Raw genomic sequence first — 21133 nt, 5'->3', positions numbered from 1 at the left:
ACATCCCACTGTTTACTAATGAGGCATATAATTATTCAAGTAGAACTAGAGCAGCAATTCTTAGGAAGAAGTGTTTTATTTTCTATTTTGATATCTTTATGTCAGTCTGATTTTTCACAAGGAAGGGCAAAATGAAGAATTTGTCTTTAACCAATAAAAGGCATTTTGACTAGTATATTTAAAATATAATTGTTTCACAGTAATTTTTCTATGAGTTAAGATACAACTTAAGTGCAGTATTTCTCCCATTCCTTTAAATAGTGATTTATCTAAAGAAAGTGAGACTGGCAAGCAGAAGTTTTCTCTGGGGGTGGGGTTAGGGAAGGAAAGAGGAAGAGGAAGGAAAGGAGGAGAGAAGAGGTGGGGTGAAGAGAAGCAAAGCAGAGCTGAAGCAGCAGCGAAAATCTGCCAGGACAGGGAGGGCAGAGAAAAGCAATCAGAGGCAAAGTTACATACCAGTTCTACCAATAATTTGCTCATCAGTACAGAAAGCCGTTAAGACAAGGTTTGGCTTCCTAAACCTAAAGAACAGGAATACTACCCATCTCTCTAAAAACAGCACCCTGTAAGCCATAAATAGAATTACAGTAAAACAAATCTCTGAGAAGGTAGGGTTGCCTGGACTTGGGTGCTTTGGATAGAAAAAGGAATGAAGACCTCTTACGTGGGAGTTTTTGAGGTCTATTATAAAATAGTTATTTATAAATTATTATCTAAAATAAAATATCTTATTCAACAACTACTGAATAAATAGCTTAAAGGTTTTGGTTCTAGGCAGTGGAGTGTAGCAAAACAAAACGGAACAAAAAAACCCAAAGAATGTTGCCTTCCTGGATCTTACATTCTAGCCCAGATGATGGACAATCATCTAGCTCAGATGATGGACAATTAAAACAAGTATTGAAAGTGCCTATCTAGTGTTTAGAAAGAAATTTTTATAAAACAACAAACTTAATATGTTACTTTAAGTGTTCTAATTAAAAATAATTTCTAACCTTAGCCTTTTTGTGTTTTTCTAATATTTTCACAAGTACATATATTTTAAGGTTAGAATTCTAGAGTTGGAAGACTAAAAATTATGTAGTTCAAGCCATTAAATAATATTTTGTTTCAAGCAAACTTAATGCCATCAATTTCCAGCTCTCTTTATTTTTCACTAGCAGGTTTAACTGACAAAATGTCATCTGGTTTCTTCCCCTTTCTTAAAGTTTAATAAATTGAGAGAGAAAGAGAGAGGAAAGGGGAAAGGAGAAGGAGAGGAAGAGGAAAAGGAAAAGGAAGGAGGGAGAGAAGTCAGCAGCTCCGGACGACACGCTACATTTTTGCTATTGTACTTAAATATACTAGATTTACCAAAAGAAATCACAATTTGTTTGGGCTGGAACTAGAACTAAGAAATGAACTCTCATCAACTAGATTTCATGTCAGGCAATAAGGCTGTTCTTTGGGGACGGGGAAAAGAGACATGGGTAGAGATCACAATACAGGTAATAACTTTAGTGAAATAAAAGGTACCGTTAGAAGATTTAAGACTTAAATGAAGATTCAAAATTGCACTTTTTTGAAAAAGCAAACTGATTTAAAGTAAAAATACATGGTAACTGAATGAGAGAAAATAATTTCTAAACTGGATCCTCATGGAAAAATATATAATAAATACTTTATTATAAGAAAGATATAGAACAATTGGAACACTGAAAAAAATGTCCTATTACTACACTGGAGAAGTGATTATTTCTGCAACATGCAGAATCTTGCTTAGAAGCAAATTATACCAAGTGAATAGGAAGAGTACTGTTTATGGGGCCTATAGATCTCTGTCAATTACAGTGACATAAGCAAAAAGCATCTGAAATATTGGCTCTGACTAGAAACCTAATGACTACTGTATAGTACAGGGAACTCTACTCAGTACTCACTCTGTAATCACCTGTATGGGAAAAGAATCTAAAAAAGGGTGGACATAAGTATATGAGTCACTCTGCTGTACACCTGAAACGAACACAACATTGTAAATCAACTATACTCCAATAAAAATTAATTAAAAGAAAAGAAACCTAATGTCCAACAGACAAGCGTCTCACCCACAATTCCCTTTTGTCCTTAAGTTTCTTTTGTTACATCCAACTAATAACTTCACAAAAATAGAGGTTGGGCTAAAATATTTCTGATGAACAGTTCTCTGGGAAATAAAGTATTTTTTATCAATGGAAAACCAGGCAATACTCAAACTTATGCATATTTATTGAAATTAGTTCCATATCTCTGCACATGGCAAATAGAAGTGAGATTTCTATGCTTAAGTGAATAAATCTTATTTTTTATTTTTTGCTGTTTTTCATATAACTCGAATCCTACCTCAGGCTCTCACAGACATTATTTCCTCTCTGTTTCTCTCTTCCTTCAAATATTTATTTGTTGATTAAGACAGATAAGATTTTGAAAAGCCGTCACCGTCAGCAGGAGCACACTGGTGGCACGTCAAAAAAGTTCTCCTGGGCATCAAAAGCTCACCTACATCCATCTCTCAGGAGAAGGCTATGATGACCCGAGTTCACTAAGCTTGGTCCCTCACCCGTTACCACAACAGGTACTGGAAACAGGAAGACTGTTCTTAAATTCAACAAGTTCTCTAAAGCACAACAGACTAGAGAACAAGGAAGCCCCTGGTTAACGGCACAGGACTTGTATACAGCTCTGTGTGTGGCATCCTTTATTGAAAAACTTATCCGGAGGAGGGAAGGATATACAAGCTTAGGTTCAGAAGCATTTGAACCTTCTCAATTAGCCTTAGGAGGCCAGCTTCACGGGCCCCCCCAAGACACCGAATGTACATGCCGTACGAGAATGGATAATACTGCTCTGACGGTCCAGCGGCAACCTTTCCAAGGGAAAAAGGCTGGCTGATAAACGTTACAAGCTGATCAGCTGTATCCTGAATCGCAACATAGGATTCAGCAGTGAATTTCACTAAGAACAGAGCTGGTCCAGAAACCTGGGTGCCGGTGGCTGGAAGAGAGAACAGGAGCCCCGTGGCAGATAAAGGTCAGCAGCAAGCTGTCATTCTGAGGTGAAGTGTTAGCCCCCTGTGGTCCGTCTCACCAGTCAGGAGTGAAACAACCGATTCAGCAAAAATTCTAATTCCCTTCGCTTCTCTTGTCACCTCAACTTCTGTCCACGGCTCCCGCTCTCATGGTGGCCAACTCTGTGACTGGTAACGAGGACCTGGTCAGCAGGAGACACGAAGGCACTAACCGCGCCACGAGAAAGACCAGCAACTGCCTCACGTGCCTCGTTCACGCGTCAGTGCGGGCGGGCCGATGACCTGGCTTGCTCGCTGCAGAGCTGTCATGAGGATCCGGTGGAACGCGCAGGGCATGCTGCAAACTCTAAGTACGCATGCCACTATGACAAGGCTCCTATGTTGTATCTAAATGCAGGGGACAGTCCTTTGCAGGATGAGTGTAATTCTGTAGGATGAGTGCCCTGAGTTTTAAAGGCTGGGCATTTTCAGGGAAAGCAGTTTCAGAGTTACTACTCCCACACGTACCGGAAGCACAGTCCAGCTCTCAGCCCTCTTTCTGTTGTCTCCTGCTTCTGGGGTCCACACCTGGAGTTTAAGGGACCTCCAACTGTTGGGGTGATTTTGTTACCATATGGGTATAGTTTTGGCTACATGAACGTGCCGCCATCAGACCAGATTTCTACTACGGAAATTTCATTTAGAGCAATTTGACCCAATTTCTTATCAAGCTTAATATTTAGAAACTAGTATTTAGAAACTTATTCCTTTTATTGAATAAGCAGATTGCTATAATAGCTTAGAACTAGTATTTGCAAAGAAATTAGTGGTAAACTTTTATTGTACTCAGCCAAAAATCAAACACTAAAAATGCTAATGGACTGATTTTGTTATATTTAAAGTGTTTCCCCAAATAACAAAACTACCTAATAGTTTCCAGATCTATAAATAGTTTTAACTATTCAAATGCATATAATTGTATTCTTTTATATGGTAAGTTTTAGAAATGTTCCCTATAAATAAGTCCTCCCTCCCTACCTCACAAAATAAACCATTAGAAGTGAGATGACTGTGACACTTCCTAGACACTATGTATTGGCTCTGATGGGAGCCTCAAGAATTCTGCTGACTAGAAATGTCTCTGGATTAAACCTAATGTCAATTTCTATACTTAAAGATACAACTTAAATAATCGCAGGATAAGTTTTACCTACAGTGTTGGGTTAATTTGTAAATATTTTCCTGCTCTATCAGGCAATAAAATAGGTGTGGTCTGGCCTGTTATCATGAAGCGTATGGGGAAGTCATGGAAGGGTGGAGCATGCCTACTAGACAGGTGCCAGGAAGGCCCTGGTTAATTTTCTCAACACAGCCCTTAGGGATGATGCTGAGTGTTGCCCTGCCCTCTGTACTGGTATGAACAAGTTATAAAGAAAAGTAACTTAAATTAATTTGACTTGAAAAGTACAAAGGCTCTCACTTTTCTGAGTCATCACATTTTAAGAGTTACGAAATCAAACAAAGATAAGGATGAAAAAAACAAACAAAAAACAAAAAAACAAGGATAAGGAGGCACTATATCAAACTGACCAGGAGCCGCTCCTCTCTCCGTTCCCAGGTCTGTCTGGGAGACAGGACACCTCCTGTTCGACGTTCCACCCGCAGGGCTTTCATACAAACATGGTATCTGACAACCCTGTGGCTTCTCTGGGGAGACTAAGCATTCCACTCTATCCACAAACCTCTATCCACATCGTGCACGTTTACTACTTAAAAGAGAAGGTTCTCATGTTTGGGAAGCACGGTAAACCCGAAGCTAGTACCGGCTGCAAATCTATGGCCGTCAAAGGAAAGAAATGAAGGAAAACACAGCAAGATACAGGCGTCAAGCAGAAAGTATACAATGATCCCGCACTCCATCTACAGTGATTTCAATGAGTGAGATATACCTTGCCTCCAAAGAGCCTGAGTTTGACAGTGAGAGTCTGCATAACAAGGGACACATGTCCTGGAATGAACCCCAAACAGAGGAAGGGAATGAGAGACTGAGGAAAAAGGCGACCTGGAAAAATATTTTACTAGATCCTGAAAACAATGAGACTTGTTACTTATATGGAAAGATTATAAGATAACTTATATTTGTACTGAGTCCCCCGTCAGCTTAACTACCCTAAACATAACTGTTACCCAGAGTACAGATCTCCCTGGATGGGAACTTAACTGTTCTCGATAGGCATTTCTATGAGAAGAATGTAGGCTGAGTCTCAAACAGCAGAGATTCGTCAACTTTTAGAACCCAACACCCCATTTGTCAGTTCAGGTGGCTGTGATCTTCTAAACGCTCCTCTGCTCCTCTGCTCTTCCTACATCTTGGAGCACCGTCTCTCCTCTCATTTAAAACATCTTACATATGGATAGGTTGTCTTCATCTTATTATAAAAAGAAAAGGTGATCTCCCACTGTAATGTGATCTAAATTCAATACCAATATAATGCGCTTGAAATCTTAAGTTTTCTTTTTGACTTTTATTATTCTCTAGTGTCATGACTCCCTCTAGAGGTAGAAAATGTGAATGCACTACAAACCAGAATTCTGGCAGGGGTGTGAAGTAAATCAAAACGAAGGAAAAAAAGTTAACTTTCTCCTCGGGCAAGTGTTCATTTAACTAGAAAAAAATGTGCTCACTTGAACTTTCGCAAAAAATAGTGAATTTCCTATTGTCATTCAAGTACCCAAATATGCCCGTCTAATGTTTAATATAAGGATCATCTAGCCTCTCATGAGACTAGTTATGATGCATGTTATCTTTTTAAATTTTTGTTCTTTTCTTGATGCCTAATATTTACATACGAGAAAAAGAGAATTATGGAACAGGCTCAGCCTTGTCTGGGACTCCAGAATGCAGATCTGAGTCACATGAATAGCAGGTATTAGGTTTAATATTCAATTTGATATAAAAATGCAAAAAGCAAGGGGCTAGTGCTTTTTCTTTTGTCTTGTAACAGCACAAAGTATTTGAGAGACCTAATGTTTAGATACAATGGCTCACGGGTAGACAACAGGCAGCAAGATCTAAGAGCAGCCCCTTCTAACTCACAGAGTAGGGGCTCAGACTTGTTAATTCTATTTCCTTTTCTTTTAACCCAGAGAATCTCAACTCTGGCAGCACATGACAATCACGTGGGGGGTTTTAAAAAATTATGCTTGGGTCTCATCCCAGAAAATAAATTAGAGACAACCTTTCTCAGTAGACCTGAGTCTCAGTAGTTTAAAAAAGCTACTCAGCTGTTATGTAAAACTCTTAGAAGAAAACACAGGGGAAAATCTTCAAGACATTGCATTTGGCAATGATTTCTTGGATATGACATCAAAAGCACAGGCAACACACACAAAAATCAGATAAGCTGAACTTCATCAAAATTAAAAACTTTTGTGCGGCAGAGAGCACTATTAAGGGAGTAAAGAGGGAGTTCCCTGGCGGTCCAGCGGTTAGGACTCTGCACTTTCACTGCCGAGGGTCGGGGTTCGATCCCTGGTCGGGGAACTAAGATCCCATAAGCTGCTTGGCGTGGCCAAAAAAAAAGTAAAGAGGCAACCCATGGGATGAGAGAAAATACTGGTGAAGCATATAGCCGATAATGGATTAATACTCAGAAGATACGCACATGAAAAGATGGTCAACATCACTTGTCGTTAGGAAAATGCAAGTCAAAAGCACAATGAATATGTATATGTATGGCTGATTCACTTTGTTATAAAGCAGAGACTAACACACCAATGTAAAGCAATTATACCCCAATAAAGATGATAAAAAAAAAAAAAAAAAGCACAATGAGATACCACTTCACACCCATTAGGATGGCTATTACCGAACAACAACAAACAGAAAGTAACAAATGTTACTGAGATTGTGGAGAAATCAGAACTCTTGGGAACTGCTGGTGGGAATGTAAAATCGTTCAGCTGCTGTGGAGAACAGTAAGGTGATTCCTCAAAAACCTAAAACTAGAGTTACCATGTGATCCAGCAATTCCACTTCTGAATCTATAACCAAGTGAACTGAGAGCAGGGACTCGACTAGATATCTGCACACCCATGTTCACAGCAGCCTTATCCACAGTCAAAAGGTGGACCGTGGACCCTAAACGTCCGTGGACGGATGAATGGCTAAACGAAATGCAGTGTACGCTGACAACAGAATGCTACTTAGCCTTACAAATAAAGGAAATTCTGACACGTGTTATAACATGGATGAACCTTAAGGACATTACACTGAGTGAAGTAAGCCAGACACAAAAGGACAGATATTGTACGATTCCACACACAAGAGCTATGTAAGTATGAGGTATGCGTGAGTAGTCAAATTTACAGACTCAGAGTAGAATGGTGGGTGTCAGGGGCAGGTAGTGGAGGGATGGGCAGGTAGTGTATAATGGGTGCAGAGTCGCAGTTTCAGCAGGTGAAAAGGTCCCGAGACGGACGGTGGTGATGGCTGTACAACAACATGAATGTATTTAACACCATGGACTGTGTGCTTAAAAATGACTTACGGTAAATTTTGTCATGTATATTTTACCACAATTAAAAAAACAAAAAGGCCACTCAGGTGAGTTAATTTGCAGCCAGGTCTGAGAGAGACCCAGTGCTCCAAAGATTAAGCACATGAACCAAAGACGGGAAAGTGTGACACGCTAGAATAAGAGTGCGTCCAATACAAGTAAGTACTACTGCTTTCTGAGAGGAGGAAGAGAAAAAAATCTACAATCTGGGATGTGTGTTTATAAATTAAATCCTGTCATTTTACAAAAAAAAAAAACACATTTTTTTGGGGGGGAGGCCGTGCCGCACGGCTTGCGGGATCTTAGCTCCCGGACCAGGGATCGAACCCGCGCCCCCTGCATTGGAAGTGCAGAGTCCTAACCAGCGGACCGCCAGGGAAGCCTCCATTTTACAAATATCAAAGCTGTCTATTCTCTCCTCTAGAGAAAGCATGACACCTTTACCTATTGGTCCTCTTCAGAATCTTAGTAATGTTTGCATTCTTTCCACGATGACTTTATGACAAGATCTTCTAAGTAACAGACACACGACTTTTTGAGGGTTTATGGGCTAGACGCACTGTGAAAAATGCTTTATCCCTTATTTCATTTGTTCTTCAAAACCACCACTAACAAGTGGCAGGGCGGAGACGAAACTCGGGTCTGACTCTCAGCGTCTCTTTTCGTCACCGGACATTAGCCACACACTCCCACTGCCACGTCACTCATGTTCCGACCACCTTCTCCTCGGCTCCTCCAGCCAAGTCTGCTTTAGCTTAAAGTCCGGTTTATCTGCCGTATGTATCATCCCGGGCCTTTCCTGAAGTCATCCGGCAGAAAGCCAGGGCTTTAATCTCTGCCTTGCTTAGGAGAAGGCTGCACTATCACTAGCTTGTAATCCGGGCAAGATGCTGAACTAGCGCGCCTGCTGGCTCCTGTAAGACAGGTCTGGAGATGCAACAGAGGGAAACCACCAAACAAAAGAAACCTATGGAGAGACCTGGGGTGGTGAGAGAGAGAGAGAGAGAGAGAGAGAGAGAGAGAGAGAAAAACTTGTGTAGGGGAGGGCAGTGCCTCTGGCCAGGGGCAGGAGGCAGTGGCTGTGGGAATTGAAAACAGGAGGAAGGAACACAAGGAACGTGAAATTCTGCTCTCGCTCTTCCCCGCCCATCGCCGTGGCCTCGCTCAACAGCGTCTGTGCCGCGCCTGCAGAGCTATAGCTGGAAAGCGAGGGCGGCTGAAGAGAAGCTCTGACGTGAGAAGCTGAGAGAAGCAGGTGGGGACCCGGCCCTGGCAGCTGCCCTCTCCCACCCTGCTCTCCAGACATTCTCCAGACATCCTCGGGCTGATGCCGGACACTCTGTGGTGAAGGAGTACAGCCTTCAATCGCTGCTTTTGCCCAGCCCCCTCCCCAACTGCAGTCCTGAGCTGGCGGGTTAGCAACCCCAGAGCTCACCCACCGCCACCCCTGCTGGTGGTCACTGGGGTCCACACAGCCTTAGATAGCGGTTCGCAACCCAGGATGCACATCAGAATGACCCAGGAAGCTTAAGAAACTGGTTAGATCGATTTCGGGGATGGGGCTCGGAGAGTCAGTTTTTTACAAATGCCCAATGATTCTAAAGGGCAGCGAGGTCTGACACTCACTGGATTCTGGCCTGGCCTTTCTCCTTCTGCATTACTCGAGAATAGCCAGTAGGCACTAAAATAAGATATCTGAGGACCACGAGTGCTTCATGGAAGAAAAGCAAACAGGCCTAGAAATTATATCAAACGCAGAAAGGATAAAAAAGATCCATGATTTAAACTTCTTACAATAATAAAAATATTCGAGTGCAAAAGAAGAAAACAAAACACAATGCAGAAACATTAGGTGTAAAGAATATAAAAAACACAACAGATGGGATAGAGAGAATTTATATATGTGAGGAATGAAGATCAGACTGAGGTAATCTCCCAGAAGGAAAAAGGAGACAAAACACCAGAAAATACAGTTATGGGAGACTAAGATCCACGTAACAGATGTCCCGAAAAAGGAAAAAAGATGGTGAGAACATAGTTGAACAAATAATGGAGATAATGTCTCCAGAATAAAGCATGATGAACAAAGCTCAGTGACAGAGCTGGCTCTCAAGTACCAAATGGGAGAGAAAGGAAAAACCGGCACCCAGCAACACTGGAGTAAAATTTAAATATCAAAGACAAAAGATTTTCAGTAGAATGCTTCGCACAAAGCAGACATGTAATAAGCGCTTATAAAAAACACCAACAAAAGCATGAAATAAAGACATCATCAAATCTTTGTGAGGCAGTTATTATTCTAGGGAAAAAACCCAACATGTTTAAAATAAATGTTTACGATAAGAGCGCAACAAGGACATCTGAATGTTAATCAAGTGTCCTATGGTTAAAACTGTTCCTGGACACATGGAGGTTTTATTTGTCTGTGGATTTCTATCTAGGCTGCCATTCTGAGGAATACCTAAAACCTATTCTCAAGGTAGGCTGCAGTAAAGAGATCTCGGCTAGGCTAGGTGCACACATGTGAAACACAACACATTCATCCTTTCAGGACACGGAATGAAAAGCCCAGAGTGCTCTGTTTATGTTTATGCAGGCCAGGAGCCGTGGAGACGAACAGGATGAAACAGGCATGGATTTAACTGGTAAGCACTTCCAGTTTTCTAATAACAGTCAAAAAGCCAGGGACTTCTCATGAACATGTTCTCAAGTAAAGAAAGACCCTGTATCTTCTTCGGTCCAATCTCTGTAACAGTCACACAAGAGGCTCATAGAAGTTCTTCAGTAATGGCTTACCTGGTCGATATTAGCATTTCTTGGAAGAAAATAAATGATATTATTCGTGATCTTCTGGGAAAGTCTGAAAATTTCAAAGGTGGACAGTAGTTAAGGAAAAGTAACAAAAACAGTAGTTAATTTCTGATCAGAGATATATTCTTCACTTACTACATCATAACCCAAATGTACTCCGATATGTAACAATACCCTCTAATGGGACCTAAAAGAGAATTAAGTAGCATACTGTCCCTGATGGGTCAGGGATTAGAGGTTAAATCTATTTATTCAATTATCCTAGTGGTAGGAAACCAAGAGCCGGAGACACACATTCTTTCTTTCGGCCATTTCCTAGGTTTTGTGACAACAGGAAGAATAGGAAAGCACAATACCCCCCTTTCTAGTAAAGAGTAAAGACAAGTAACTCTGTCCACTGTATTTTTCTAAATTTTACTTAGCAATTTAAAACGCAATTCCTGTTAGAGTCATACGTGACTCCTCTGGGGAGTAGAGATAGAGAAAGGGACAAATAAGAAATGGTATTCTTTATGAAACAAGGGTTTGCTTCAGCATCCTGGAAGAGTAACAGGGAAACTTTGGAGACACAGAGGATTCAAGTCAGTGTGAGCTGAAGAAAAGTTAGGGGATAGTCACCCAGACTCTAGGGACAGGTCTTGAGGAAACCCCCATTTCCAGACGATAATTCCACGCAATTAATGCCTTTTAGTTCTTGTTTTGTAATGGTACAATTGGAGAGCAACCAATGGAAACATAACCTCGCAGTTACATAAATACAACGTAACTTTTGGAGATCACTCACCAGTTAATTTTTATGCAAAACAAACTGGAATCTATCAAGTGCTATTAGCTGATAGCTCTCCTCTTCACTAATGTCTTACAAACACACACACACACACACACACACACACACACACACACACACACACACACACACACCCTTCCTCTCCAGGACCACTGCTTGAGGAAACTCTAAGGGCTTCCGAAGGATATCCATCAGGGGACATCATGGTGCTGATGTCAAAGATCTCGGCGGTGGCGTAGTCTGGCCCTCCCCAAGGCGGGCTGAGAAACACGACGTCAGCCTTTAAATGAGAAGCCAGCTGCAGGAAGTCTCCACAGATGAACTCAATCTTGTCCGCTACCCCGTAAATTTCTGCATTATGGCGAGCGAGATCGATCTTAACAGGATCAATATCGATGGCGATCACTAAAGTGGGAACAAGAAAGATGAGTTCAACGATGCTGATTATTAGTTATATGGACTAGTTCATCTTCTGAGCAGTCGGTTTATTTTCTGTGCAAGACCCTTTTTAAAAGACTTTTTAAAGGGAGATTAGGCCATATATATGAGAGAGAGAATTAAACATTTTAAACACTTGTGTGGTACCCAGAAAACGTGACTGAAGGGTGTGGCCTTCAGAGCTGCCTCAGTCAGCCTGCTGGGCCAAGGCAAGTAGTGACGGTGGCCACCCAGCACCCACCGAACCCGGTCTGTGGTCAACACCGTGCTCTGTGCTGTGGACAGCCGAGCGGCAAACACTTGGGAAGGTGATGGCTGCATGGAAAGCCTATAAAAGATTTCAGATAAGACCAATTTCCTCAAAATGAGGCAACTTCCAAAGGAAGCCAAATTTGACAACTTCTGCTGAAAGGCAAAATAAAACACATTTTGACAAACCGATATAGCCAACTTATGAAGAAGAGATGTAAAAACATCTGCTGGTGACGTTTAATGAGACATTTTAGGTAGAGGGAACAGATGTTATGTTTTCACCACATGGGCTTTCATTTAATTTACTGCAATTTCGTAATTAGCAACACAAACCTAAGTTAATTCCGGCTCACTCGTGTCTTGCAGTAAATCGCTCAAGTGCACCTGTACGTGCACCAGGATGTTAGTGGCAATATTTTGTACCTGCAAGGGCTAAGTGGAATCCTGATACATACACCGTGGTTGTCAAGGAAACAACCGCATTCCAGAAAATACCGGTTTCAAAATTTGTTAATGCTTTTGAGAAATAATGCACTGAAGAAATCACTTGAACAATGAATATAAGCACCAGTCATGCTGCAGAATCATGCATCTGCAACTTTTTTGTTCTAAAAAAAAAAATTCATATTTATAAACGAGAAAAATGTCCTTTTTAGCTGCTTAATCTGCTACATTTATAGTATAGAGACAGATGCAAAGATATACTGACAATAGCAAAAACTCAACAGAAAAAAATGACTTTCAACACCAGATGTATTCAGTTAGTTGTCAAGTTTTCATCCGCGCTCCCCTCGGAGGCCGGCTTTGTTGTCAGGCCTAAGAGAGTGCAAGCAACTGAATCTAGCACGTGAAGGAAGTGCTGACAAACGTTGGTAGATACTACGTAGAACTGTGCTGTCCAATAATGGCAGCCACTGGCCACATGCGGATATTACCTTTAAATCGATGCCAATTAGATACTATTAAGAATTTAGATCCGCAGTCATGCTGCCAAATTTCAAACGCTCGATCGCCGCATGTGGCTAGTGGCTGCCATGCCGGACAGTGTAGATACATTTCCATCATTACAGAGAGTCCTAATGGGCAGACCTGATACAGAGCCACTGGCATTCGTATAAAGGGGGAAAAAAAACTTTAATAGCAGAATGCAAACTCTGGGAATTCTAACCATTCAGTTGAGAACCTGCAGAGACAGCAGCTACGTGGGTGGAAATCGGTCTGACACAAAGGGATCGTGCCGACTGCACACGCCATTGTCTCATGTGTCTGCACACACGCGTGCATGTGTACAGCTGACCCCTGAACAACACGGGTTGCAACCGCACAGGTCCACTTATAGGTGGGTTGCTCTTACTAGACGTGTAGGACAGGACCACGTGATCTGCGGCGGGTTGAATCTGCGGATGCAGAACGTCGGTACAGAGAGCGGACCATATGTTACGCTCAGATCTCTGACATGGGGGCGGGCAGCGTCAGTGCCCCTAAGCCCTGTGTTGTTCAAGGGTCAAGTGTGTGTGTGTGTGTGTGTGTAAAGAGTAACTGATTACATGCATATGTGTGTACACACACACACACACACACACACACGCAAAACTGTACTTCAAACTCCCTGCCCCAGTGGAGTCAGCTCACCCACACTAGGGCAGCACCCACCACGACTGTCAGAGCATCCGTGAGCTCCTACTGCTTCGGGGAGGAGGTCCCGGGACACCACGCTATGAACACACTGAGGACTCCTGAGCTTCTGGCTCACAGGCTGCACCCGGCAGGGGTGGAGTCTGGATGTGCCTCCTTTTCTTCCCAGGGGCTGGAGATCTGTAGGTGTGAGTGATGGGGCCGTGATGGAGTCGGGCAGAAGCAGTCTTCTTTAGCTTGGGACCCACATTAGACATTTTCCTCAACCAAATGTGCACTAAGCTACAGAGAGCCTTGGCAACAGACCTGTATTCGTAGAAATACAAAACTACAATATGGACTGTTTCTGTAATATTCTGAAAAAATTTCCAGATCTATCTGCTGTTTTATCAGAGGGCAGATATTTTAATTCATGTTACAGTACAATGCCAAATGAAGACAGATTTTACAACTTTTGAGGAAAAAATCATTTCCATGCAATAAACACTGATTTGAGCTCACAGGAATGGCTTATCTGGCAAAGGCAGAGAAGAACTTTAAGAGAAAGTAGTAAATTCAGGAAAAACAAGAAAGTAACTACTATTCCAGTAAATATGAAAACAGCTTTCATCCAGTCTCTCAGGAGACCACACAAAGACAGCAAATGTCATGACGCTCTGGAGCATCGGCCTGACTGCATGAGGGCCACAGTCCATCAGCACTGGTCTTAAAATCAATGTTGGGCTGCCTTTCACCATTTCCTAGCTCCTATATTACGCTTTCCAGAATCATGTTTTCCTAGTTAACATAAAGAACTTTATATAAATCAATAAGACAACTGAAATCTACTGAAATGGGAGCTTTATATATAAAGACATTGGTGAAAAAAAGCATCTTCAGAGTATGACTTAACAGTTGCTATCTCTAAAATATCACATTATACTACATTTCAAAAAGAACTGCGAAAGAAAGGGGATATCAGATACAGAGAAAGCCAAGTAAAAGCCCCGGCCTCCCGACTCCGCTAAGTCAATTTGGGCAGGCTGTCCAGTTCCATAAAGCCTTCTTTCCCCTGGGAAACAGCACATGTTCTGCCTACTTGACACAGCTCTTAGCAGATATATACTGATATATCAGTAGTTTAACAGAGGTTTTCTTTCTTGTGATTCTGAAGTCAAACAACCATGAGGACAGTCCAATAGTTAAAAGGTTCTTAGTGTCTTAGGATGTCAGAGCTGAAAGATATCACAGAGGTTCTCTCAATTTAATGTCTCCTTTCAGTTAAGGCTAAAGGATGTCCAAGATCAGCCAGATGGTGAGGGGCAGAGCTGGGAGTCCCTGCCTACTCTTCCCTTCCTCCAAAGAACAGTCTCCCATTTTCACATTTTTAGTTTTACATAATGCTATAATCTTGGCTCCGCCAAGCTGTGTCTGTGTGATCTTGGGCAAGTTACTTCATCTTTTATTTCTTGGTTTATTTGTGAAACACAGAAAGTAGTAAAAGATACATATCACAAGATTGCTGACTAAATGAATACATATTAAGCACTTAAACCAGTATACAAAGTGTATGCTTAATATATGTCAACTATTATTGTTAAATATTTGGCATTAAATTATTAAATCTCAGTAGAGATAGGCTGAAGCAAAATGAAGCCTTTACTGAATAAGGCGAAATTAATTAATGAATAAACTGCCGATGACCACTTACCTCTCTTTCCTGTTAAGGCAAACTGAATGGTATTTCCTCCAACTCCACAAAATGCGTCGACTACGGTGTCACACTGGAAGGACTGGCTGACCCTGCCGGCAATGTGCTCAGCGATCTTCTCGGGTGTAACTGAAAACCAGCCCTCTGCGAAGGGAGAGGGTTTCTGTTATGACATTCAGTGGCAAGAAGCCAAGCCAAACACAAACATAGCAAACATTATTATATACTAAATGCTTAAAAGAAAATACTTAGTTTCTCTTTTCAAAAAATTATATATTATCTAGTTTGAAGGAAAAGGTCTAAGGATCTTGTTATACAAGGGGCAGTATCATTCCCAGACCCAATTTCCACAGAAACAACCACCTCAATTCTTGCCTGATTCTTTTGCAATATCCCTCCAACAACTGAATGCAATTCTGATTTTTCTGTCTGAAGTATTAACAACTGACTACCTATCATGGAAAATGGAAAGTTAGCTATTTTAATTGACCAACTCCCCAGACTTCACCGAGGTTCCTAATTATTTAATTCCTGGAGGGGAAGCAGTGAACTGCATCTGTACGGGACACTTAGCAAAATCTGCACATGTCTAAAGGGTCAGAAAAGCAAGGAAGTGACAGCAAGACTGCAGAGCTGTAGGCTCAGCAGAACCTTCATCATTTTCAGAAATGAGGTCCCATGTCCACTCCACAGAAAAAAGGACACTGCCCTCCTTCTTTCCCAATAGAAGGAATTTACGTTTTTCAGAAAGATATTCCACTGAACAAAATGATGCACCGATTTTCCTGTTCCCTTTCTTCATCAAAACTTTAAATGGCTCCTCATTGCTGGAAGAATAAAAACATAAACTCCTTTTATAGAATTAAAAGCTTTTCTCCAGTCTTATTTCCCCAACAAACTCTTATGTACTCTCCCTGATACAAAACATTTTACAAGTAATTTTAAGAGGCTCAGAGAAGCCCTGAAACTCCACACAGATCAATACCTCCTGATTTGGACAGTTAATAAAGACCAACGTTTAGGTATAGCCCCAGCGTGAAAGCAAGCCTCAGTTTGCGCAACTGAGTTTAAGTTAGCTCTTCAAGGTCACGGTAGGAAAACTTTCCAGTGTTAATTCATTTACTTACATCTTTCTGCACAGAACACAGATGTTCTGTTTAATAATCTATCAATTGCTTTTGCTATCTATCCTAAGATGCAAAAAATACAGATTAAACCTGAGTCTGAAGTTTAAAAAACACATATGTACCCAAATTGAGAGACACTGTAGAAAATAACCGGCAGCTGCTCTCTGGAAAATGTCAAAGTCATGAAAGACAAAGCAGCTCAGGAACTATCCCAGATTAAGGGAAACTAAAGGAACATGAAAATAAATGTGATACCTGACCCTATACTGGAAGAAAAAGAATGCTATAAAGGACATGATTAGTATAACTGACGAAACTAGAGTACGGATTTGTTGATTATGATATTGGAACAATGGGAAATTTGTAACTTTATCATTGTCACATAAAAATATCACTGTTCTTAGAAAATACACACCAGAGTACTTAAGGGGTAGGGGCTACTGGATCAGAAAACATACCTACATACATGCATACAGAGAATGAAAGAGCGAATGTGGCAGAATGTTAAAAACAGCTCAGTCTGAATGAAGGGGATATGAAAATTTCTTCCTATTCTTGCAACTTTTCTATAAGTTTGAAATTATTTCAAAATGAAGTTAAAAATTACATATACACCTTACCTCTGTCTAATTTAATCCCATCGTCGAAGCGAGAGAAGAGCCTGTATCTCTGGGCCCAGTACTTCGCCAGCTCGGGCACAGCAGTGATCTCAGGAGGCAGACCAATCCCCTTTCTGTTCTTGCTTTTCTTCTTCTTCTTCTTCTTCTTCTTCTTCTTATTTTCAGCTACAATAAAAAAATAGAAATAACACAGATGCTCACTATAGAAAGAGGAAGTCACAGGTGAATTTATCTAAAGTGTGGCCACGGTAAATAACTGCAGTTTGGGACTGCGCTCCAGCACATGTATGCAGCCACACGCCGGAGGGTGGAGGGCACCTGGAAACAGCACTGGCTTCAGGTTATAGCCTCCATTTTGCCACTTCTTGGCTCCTTGAGCTTGGAAAAGTAACCCAGGTTCTCTAAGTTCCAATTTTTAATTCCTCAAAAAGAATGAATGAACGGGTAGCATTTTAGCTACTTACTTCACAGCGTTGTTAGGAGATGTGGAGAGGTACTATTATAGGTATAAAAGCTATTACATAAGTGTTTCTTAGATAAAGTTGCTTTAGTGGGTGAATGATGGAAATTCAAGCATTTCCCTTCCCTTCTTTAAAACAAAAGCTCCCAAGGACTGATTAAGCTCTAACTCTCAGCCACATCAATCCTCTGAACCTAGCCATGACCTGCAAGTCCTACGGCCTCTGAGAAATTGAAACAGTGGTCACTAGCTCCATTCAATGGAAAAGGATCTCATTCATTCACATTGACTTTTTCTTAGATAAATGATTTTTATTTGTTTGGTTATTTGGTTTCAGTTCTGAGCAGATTCGATGCGGCAACTTAGAAAGGCAGGAGTGCTGTCATACCTAAGTATGATGACAAGAATTGATGCTCACAAATAATAAACATTAAACACTGAAATGGTCCTCAAACAAAGGACTGTGTCCTAATACGGTCACCTGATCAGTGCAAATAGCAAAAGGGGCCATCAGTAGCAAAGTGCAGTGAGTTTCTCAAGAGAGGAGACACTAAGATTTTGAGGCAAAAACGCCTCATTGTGCAAGACCATCCTGTACAGGACTTAACATTAAGTAATCTAAAGTACGAAATGCCAGAATCCCCCAGATCGACCTAACCCATCTTCCAAATACCCGAGATGGTGGTATCACTCCAGGTGAGAACCTCGTGACAAGTGGTGACAAGTGGTGCTTAGGGAGCTAGGGTAGGGTGGAAAAATGGGATTTAGAAACCACACAACTTGGTAGCAAGTTCTAGCTTTGCCACTTACTGGCTGGGTGATGTCGGGCAAATTTCTTGTTTTCTCTAAGCTTTACTTATTTACAGAACAGGGATAATTTCACCTATCTCAATGGGCTACTTTACAGATTAAAGGAGAATAAGGATTCTCATTTCAGAACTCTGCAAGTGCCACGTGAACATCAGTTGTACAATGGCAATAAAAATATTAAACTACCTTAAGTATGCTGTTTAGAAAGGCAAAGAAATATATAATACAAAGATCACAGGTTTACACACACACACACACGGGAAAGAAAAATCAAGATTCAAATAAGGTATTTTGCTCAATACTAAATAAGAAAGCATCACAAGTGTAATTGTTTCATTACGGCAAGTCTGAAATAATTCATCAGTAAAAATGAATGCTATGTCAAATGAAAATTTCTGCCTTATACAAGCCATAATGTTCCACTGAGTATAACTATTATAAGATAAATTCAAATACTACAAAAGGGCATAAAGTGAAAATGCTACACTGTTCTTCATTCATCATAGCCAACCACTGTAAATACTTTTTTATGTCAATGTACCATCTAAAAAACAAACATCGCTACCAACCACCATCACCACAAAAAAACAACAAGAACAAAACAATTATCCAAAAGAAAATCAGGGCAATACTAGATTTCAACAGGAATCAAAGGGACTGGCACCTTTAGCCCACGGAACAGAGCGGTGGCGGCAGAGACCAGTCTTAATGGCACAGATGGAGGTGCTCAAACAGCTCCCCCTACTCTTTAGTCTTTTATTTTATCATGCTTGTTCAGCCAAGGATGCCCTGGGTGCGAAATCACGGCCATTAGCACATTTACACTAAATATGCCTTCTTTCAACTTACAAATAAACAGCAGAGAATCCTTAGGTATAGATGATTCGTAAGTGATAACGAGGGAAAAACGTATTTAAAACAAGGAATTGAAGTCCGTTAGCAAGCGGGAGCACATTTAGCCTCACCTTCGGCTTCTTCCTGAAGACGGTCTGGTGCAGCCTGGGCGGGGCAGTCCCCCTCCGCTGGCACTGCTGCTTCCGTGCTGTCCCTGTCAGTTTTCTCTGTTCCCACTTCCCCAGCCGGAGACATGGCACGACGCTCTCCAGGTTCCGGCCCACTCGTCTCCGGTGGGTCATCCCCCTTTTCAACAGACACTTCTTGTTCCTCTGAACCACTGCTTGTGCAAGTATCTTGCACGTTGTTATGAGAAACCGACTCCTGCGATGCTTCGTCATCCATTGGTTCATTAACCCATTTTAGGAATTTTTCTACCTGAAATTTTAAGATGTTACAAGCATCAATCAATTCGCAATTACGCAGAATATTTCCACTTCCTTTACCATTTGTGACTTGACAAGCTGTGTCACAGTATTAGCTCTGATAAGTACACTGTATCACACAAGCTAATGTGAATAAGTAATTCCAACCTAATTACACTTCGTTGTCTGGATGTACCATGACCTTATTAAAGAGCTCTTTAAAAGGAAAAAAACATCGGCTTAAACACAAGACTATGACCTTCCTGTTAGCAATTAACACTAAGAGGATAAAGCTCTCCCGTGCCAGTAACTTTCCATTAAGTCTTCTAACAATATAACCGTAATATATATTACCATTACAAATGTACTTACCTGTTGTTGAGCCATTGCTTTTAGCTTTTCAAATTATACAGAATTTTCTGCAATGGCCCCAGCTATACAATCTATGTTGAATGGTACTCAGCATCAAAGATGAACTCTACAAAGATTTAGTGCCAATCTGTAAAAGCAGTGCTATCTTGGAAATAATGCGAGCTGCCTTCTAATGAAGCAGTAGAGCCAGTAAAATGATTCCTAAGAACTAAGTTTCTTAGGAAATGTCAGCAAGGCTCAAGGTCAGATGATACATACTTCCTTGCAATCTTCTGTAACAAGAATATGCCTCATAATAGATCTTCACGACCTTCCTAAGAGTCGGGAAGTGAGGACAAGAGTAACAGAAGATGGACATGGACCACGGCTCAGAATCTTCCTTTGAGGGGACTGTGCCTGTATGTCAAGGGGACGCCTAAGAACACAACAGTCACGTTAACTTTCTTCCTCGGCAATTACGTGGCAGTTATGTTTCTGCTCTTCAGCTACACATGAATGTATGGGAATTATCACGTCCAACACGTTATAAAAAGGCCCGTCGGACTGACTGAACTGATACTGGGAAATTTGTTCCAGATATAACCAGGTCCACTAAAATATTAAAATATGACCAGTAACCACCAATCTGAAATATAATAAAAATAAAACCAGCTATAAATTTGTAGCATGTTTTGGAAAAACGGTGACGTTAAGGAAGGATAACGTACCCTAAGGGTAAAACAAAGTCATCACGGGACCTGAGATTTTGTTCCATTGCTCTATAGAGCTGCTGGAGAGGTGACAGATAGAAAATTCTGCTCACTGGATGGGGCTTTTTTCCTATAATGAAAAAGGATCACTCATCAAACCGAACAAAAGCAATTCTAATTATTTTGTTTTCCAGGTACACAGAAGGCAGGTACAACAAAGTCTAAGAGAGGGGATATAAATACTCCAGTTAACGATGTGAATCACTAAATTAGCCTTGAGGCTCATGCCATTTGGATGAACTTGTTAGTGCAAAGTCTGATCGATCAACTCTAGATGACCTCAAGATTAAGCCTTTCAATAAACGCTGCATCAGAAACTGGACTTCCAGGATCCTCCTTAGCCTGAAACAGACGAGCTGTTACTACACACAAGGCGATTCTACCTATTTATTGTTCCATACACTACTCCTGTGTAGCTTTCAAAACATCCCCCCCTCATATCAGCCCCAATTACCCTTTCTTCGAATGTAGTTCACACAGTATAAGCCTTTAGGAAGCAAATGGAGAAGAATTTTAGGTGCCTTTATATCTGGGTAGAAACG

At 41.1% G+C, this 21133-nt stretch overlaps 1 protein-coding gene across 1 annotated transcript in view; it reads right to left on the bottom strand.

The window, feature by feature from the left end:
- Window positions 1-21133, bottom strand: part of TGS1 (trimethylguanosine synthase 1) — a 35142-nt gene that overhangs the window by 1447 nt on the left and 12562 nt on the right. Inside the window, exons 8-12 of the mRNA XM_065895461.1 lie at window positions 19172-19483; window positions 16942-17086; window positions 15195-15338; window positions 11368-11584; window positions 10378-10456 (exon numbers count right to left, since the gene is read on the bottom strand). Of these exons, the coding sequence (XP_065751533.1) occupies window positions 10378-10456; window positions 11368-11584; window positions 15195-15338; window positions 16942-17086; window positions 19172-19483 (897 nt within the window). The remainder of the gene's footprint in view (window positions 1-10377; window positions 10457-11367; window positions 11585-15194; window positions 15339-16941; window positions 17087-19171; window positions 19484-21133) is intronic.

Source organism: Phocoena phocoena, chromosome 17 (assembly GCF_963924675.1).
Source record: "Phocoena phocoena chromosome 17, mPhoPho1.1, whole genome shotgun sequence".
NCBI lineage: Eukaryota > Metazoa > Chordata > Mammalia > Artiodactyla > Phocoenidae > Phocoena > Phocoena phocoena.
The sequence above is the reverse complement of the archived record's forward strand: the minus strand, read 5'-3'. Positions and strand labels throughout refer to the sequence as shown.